This window comes from Eucalyptus grandis, chromosome 2 (assembly GCF_016545825.1).
Source record: "Eucalyptus grandis isolate ANBG69807.140 chromosome 2, ASM1654582v1, whole genome shotgun sequence".
NCBI lineage: Eukaryota > Viridiplantae > Streptophyta > Magnoliopsida > Myrtales > Myrtaceae > Eucalyptus > Eucalyptus grandis.
Window position 1 is genome coordinate 24949552 of NC_052613.1, and position 5753 is coordinate 24955304.

The 5753-nt window shown below is 43.3% G+C and overlaps 1 protein-coding gene across 1 annotated transcript; it reads left to right on the forward strand.

Annotated features, from left to right (window-relative positions):
- Positions 1-292: 292 nt before the first annotated feature.
- LOC104427249 (calcium-transporting ATPase 12, plasma membrane-type) lies at positions 293-4698 on the forward strand. Its single transcript, XM_010040371.3, is given in 2 exon segments — positions 293-2650; positions 2653-4698. Coding segments are annotated over 2 exon segments (3330 nt in total). The 5' UTR covers positions 293-348; the 3' UTR covers positions 3681-4698.
- Positions 4699-5753: the final 1055 nt, after the last annotated feature.

Genomic DNA, 5753 nt, shown 5'->3' on the forward strand with positions numbered 1-5753 from the left:
AAGTTTCCCTAGAAATTGCCCAAATCTAATCCAAACACGCGTTTTCGCAGCTCTGCAAGTCGTCAGAGAAGTTCAAATTAATACATCGTCGATTAATTTCTTCTACGAAGTGCATTGGCTGTTGATGGCTGACCGTTGACTTGTCTTTACTTCTGGTATCAAACGCTTGGTTTGTAAAGGGATATTATCGGAATGAAGTTCCCAGTGCATTGGGGCCAAAAACCGCCTTTGAAATTGCTATAAAATGTCCTAACGCACACCCTTCTGGGAATGAAGTTCTTTCCTACGGCATTTTCACTCTGATTGCCACCTTTTGTGCCTTTTGTCTACGAGAAAGAACCCAAAACAATGGAAAGAAATACCTGTTCTCCTCTTGATTACTACTCCTTCCTCCTGGCGATCACCACGACATCCAACAAAGCTAAGAAGAGATGGCGCTTTGCGTGTTTCGCAATATACTCCCACCGAGTCATGCTCTCCCTTGCCAAAGAGATCCTGTCCCGTAGGAGCTGCACCGATCCTAACATCTCATGCAGTGTCAGTCATTCCAACACTGCCCTCGACATTCGATTGGTTAGTCCGAATCACCCGACTAATCCTGACATATCATGCAGTCATTCTCACACTGTCGTCGACATTGAGTTGGTTAGTTCAGAGCACCCGACTGATCCTGACATATCATGCAATCATTCTGCCCTCAACATTGGGGTGGTCGGTCTGGAGCACCCGGCATCAATGATCGCCAATGTCCCATTGGTCTCAAGTGCCGATCACATGAAACTCATCGAGTTGGTCAAGGACAAGGACCTCGCGACTCTTTGTCAGGTTGGCGGAGTCGAAGGCATCGCGGCCAGTCTTGGTACGGAGAAGGACAGGGGGATTAGAGGGCATGCCTCTGATGTCACCATGCGGCGGGATACATTTGGTTCAAACACTTATCAAAAGCCGCCTCCAAAAGGGCTATTACATTTCGTGATAGATGCATTTAAAGACACCACGATCCTCATTCTACTAGTTTGCGCAGGCCTTTCTCTTGGCTTCGGCATGAAAGAACACGGGGTACAAGAAGGGTGGTATGAAGGCGGAAGCATATTCGTTGCCGTCTTCCTGGTCATAGCTGTCTCCGCTTTCAGTAACTATAGACAGGAGACGCAGTTTGACAAGCTATCCAAGATAAGCAACAACATAAAAGTCAATGTCGTAAGAGACGCTCGACCTCAACAGACTTCCATTTTTGACGTGGTGGTCGGGGATGTCGTCTTGCTAACTATTGGCGACCAGATTCCTGCGGATGGGTTATTCTTGGGCGGCCATTCCTTGCAAATTGATGAGTCGAGCATGACAGGAGAGAGCGACCATGTTGAAATCGATCCGGATCGGAATCCATTCTTATTTTCCGGCTCTAAGGTGGTTGATGGATACGCTAGGATGCTCGTGGTGTCAGTCGGAATGAACACTGCGTGGGGCGAGATGATGAGCTCCATATCTGGAGATTCAAATGAAAGAACGCCATTGCAAGCTCGGTTAGACAAACTAACCTCTTCCATCGGAAAGGTAGGCCTCGCTGTAGCCTTTCTAGTCCTTGTTGTGCTGTTAGTCCGTTATTTTACTGGGAACACTAAAGATGAGGAAGGAAATAAGGAGTACAATGGTAGCAAAACTAGTACGGATGACATATTGAATGCGGTCGTACAAATTGTTGCCGCTGCTGTCACGATAGTCGTGGTGGCAATCCCTGAAGGCTTGCCCCTGGCCGTAACGCTCACGTTGGCATATTCCATGAAGAGGATGATGGCGGACCAGGCGATGGTCAGAAAACTTTCTGCTTGCGAGACCATGGGCTCGGCCACTGTAATCTGTACGGACAAGACCGGCACACTAACGTTGAATAAGATGAAGGTAACTCAATTTTGGTTGGGGGAAGAATCCATTGGAGAAGATCACGACAGCATAATTGCCCCCGATGTTGTTAAGCTATTCCATCAAGCTGTTGGACTAAACACTACAGGTAGTGTGTTTATGCCTTCATCAGTAGCTGAACCCGAAATTTCTGGTAGTCCTACTGAAAAAGCAATTCTTTCTTGGGCTTTCTATTCATTGAATATGCAAATGGAAGAAATCAAGAAGAAATACAACATTCTTTATGTCGAAACTTTCAACTCAGAAAAGAAACGCAGTGGCGTCCTCATAAATGAGAAGAGCGATGCCACCATGTATGTGCATTGGAAAGGAGCTGCCGAGATGATTCTAGCCATGTGCTCAACTTACTATCAAATTGATGGTAACATACAATGCATGGACGATGCTGCAAGAAGAAATTTTGAGAAAATAATCCAAGGTATGGCAGCTAGTAGCCTCAGATGCATTGCTTTTGCTTACAAGCAAGCCAGGGACGGTGGATTCCAATACGATGAGAAGGACAAGAGAATGCTGCGCGAAGATGGCTTGACACTACTAGGAATAGTTGGCATCAAGGACCCGTGCCGACCAGGGGCCAAGAAAGCTGTAGAAACTTGTTTAGCAGCTGGAGTGGACATAAAAATGATCACTGGAGATAATGCCTTCACAGCAAAAGCAATTGCGATTGAGTGCGGGATTCTTGGTCGAGATACTGAAAATCATGGCATAGAGGTGGTGGAGGGTTCAGAGTTTCAAACTACACCGACGATGAGAGAATGCAAAAAGTCAATCAAATCCGTGTTATGGCTAGGTCTTCCCCTTTCGACAAGTTGCTGATGGTGCAGTGCCTGAAAAATAAGGGCCATGTGGTCGCGGTCACCGGAGATGGTACAAATGATGCACCAGCACTAAAAGAAGCAGATATTGGACTTTCCATGGGCATTCAAGGAACTGAGGTTGCCAAAGAGAGTTCCGACATTGTCATATTGGATGACAATTTCACCTCCCTTGTGACGGTATTAAGATGGGGGCGATGTGTTTACAACAATATCCAGAAATTCATACAGTTTCAACTAACGGTAAATGTTGCTGCTTTGGTAATTAATTTCATTGCAGCAGTTTCAGCAGGTGAGGTTCCTTTAACTGCAGTGCAATTACTATGGGTAAATCTCATCATGGACACACTAGGTGCTCTTGCCCTCGCTACAGAGCGACCAAGCGATGAATTGATGGAGAAATCACCTGTAGGTCGTACAGAACCACTCATAACCAATGTGATGTGGAGGAATCTCCTAGCCCAAGCACTTTACCAGATAGCAGTCCTCCTGACCCTGCAATTCAGGGGCGAGTCCATATTCAATGTCAGTGCAGGGGTGAATGATACTTTAATTTTCAATATTTTCGTGCTTTGCCAAGTTTTTAATGAATTCAACTCAAGGAGCTTAGAGAAGCAGAATGTATTCAAAGGCATTCATAAGAATCACTTATTTATTGCAATTATTGGGATTACGATTGTGCTTCAAGTGATTATGGTGGAGTTTCTGAAGAAGTTTGCCGATACCGAGAGACTAAATTGGTGGCAATGGGCGGCTTGCATTCTGCTGGCGGCAGCATCTTGGCCAATTGGTTGGTTGGTGAAGTTAATACCCGTATCAAGTAAGCCATTCTTTAGTTATCTTAAGAAGTCATGGCTGGGATTCACAAAGCTGATGCAAAACATTTTCCGAAGAAAGCCGTCTACCTTTATGCTTGGCAACACCTGCCAGAATGCACAAGAATAACTCTATAGAAAACTTGGTTCTAGGTCGCTGTCTTTCTCCAAGTAGGTTCTTGACATAGCACCTTGGATGTGCATGCTGGCCTTCAAGTCAATAGGTTAATTACTGCGGATGGACGGAGGTCTGTTAAGCATGGTTCCTGGCGAGAAATACAACAGACGATGGGCCAAGTCATCCCTTCAGCAGTCCCAAGACCTTTATAGATCTCACCCACGCTGGTCATCATTGTAAGATCACCATCACTCTCGTCTCAATTCGATCTGTTTTTAGCTTCATTCTAGACTTGGCTTAGTTTCCTGATCAACTTTGTTTTCTTTCTTTCAGTGAGTTCTTGACATAGCACCTTCGATGTGCATGTTGGCCCTCAAGTCAATAGGTTGATTACCGCAGATGGATGGAGGTCTCGAGTTTCTGTGAAGTTCTAAGCATGGAGAAATGGGACTATATTTGGTAAATAGCTCGCACATCCCTTAAGAGTATGTCATGCGGCCTCTTGAGTCAACTTAGGAAAGTGCCACAGCTCCTAGTCATGAGGGTCATGTGGGCTATTCTAGATGTAGTCCTCTTTCTCCATGCCAAGAACGCAGGATGACACAAGAGCATCAAGCTCAACGGAACAATTATCAAGCTCAACTCATGTTTTGTTGATTTTAAGGTCTTATTGACTACCTAGCAACTTGCGGCTATTCTGGTAAATTTCCATTGTTGATTGCTGATCTTCTAAGATGGTATTCGGCTTCCAAGGCGGGTGAAAGAAATTAAAGAGTAATAATAGTCACTAATGCATTTGGTCATAGTTAAATTCATTTAGTTCTTGTTAAATGCATTTAGTCCTAATTGTCATAAGTCTTTGTTATGATGTCAGTTTTAATTATGTGAACACTCCAATAGTCATTTCGATTTCTAGGATTCCAAGGGTCACTTTCTCTTGTTTAGCAGAATCTTTCTATAAATGGAGGTGTAGTCTCATTTGTATGACAAACAATATTTGAATGTAATGAATACTTGCAATTTTCCTCAAGTAAGCAAATTTCTATACCAATTCGTTATCCAAATTCTTTGGTGGTGTACCAAGAAGTCCTTTGTCCTTGCCTAATGGGTTTCCTTTAGGTCTTGGTGGTTAACTTTTCTTATCCTGAAATTCTTTATCTTTGGCTGGTGGTGTTCCTTCCTTGGTAGTGAGCTTCATTTATCTCAATCTTTATTCTCGACTAACAGCGTGTCCTTTATGCATTAATGGTAGCCATTGTTTATCACATATTCCATTATCACTCAAAACACATTTCCCATCACGCATATGTATCAATTTGTATCAAAACTCAAGGTTGACCTTGTTTTGAGTAAGTTTTTCTGATATCCTTCTCATACTTCCATTCAAAAATAAAAATGGTGAATCAATTTCCAAGAGGTTTGACTTTGAAGCAAAAACACAATGAAAGGTGTGACCAAGCATTAGAGGATCTTTAGAGACAAATGGAGCGAGTCTTCAACCTCTTGGTGATTCCAACAAGATAGGTGCAATGAGAAAGACCTATTAATTGACCACACCGTGACAATCCAAGTTCCCATAAAAACTCTAGCGATGAATCCAATGACACTTAGAGGTGAGCATATTGGACTACCCAAACCGGGAACCACTCAGATTGGACCGGATCGGCTAGTTTGGTCTGGTTCCTAAAGGAATCAATCTAGTTCTCGGTTCCATAAAAATGGAACTAATGAATGTCGGTTCAATTCCCAATTCCCCTGGGGGGTTAACGATACTGGACCAATGAATTGGATTGATTCTTTTCTTTAAAAATTTATATTTTATTTTTTTTTAAATTGCAATAAACCCTAAAAATAGTAAAAAAAATTAGTATCTTTTCATTTTTTAATTTTTTTTTTGTTGCTAAATGATCGATTCAATGGGATCGGACCGGATCGAACTAACCTGTCCGATTCCCAATCCTAGGACCGTTCAATGTGGTCCCCAATCCCAAACATTGGGAATCGGTCCTCCCAATCCGATTCCCGATTCCCGATTCTAACTAGGAATCGGACCGGACTGGGAACTAGTCACCTTTAATGACACTG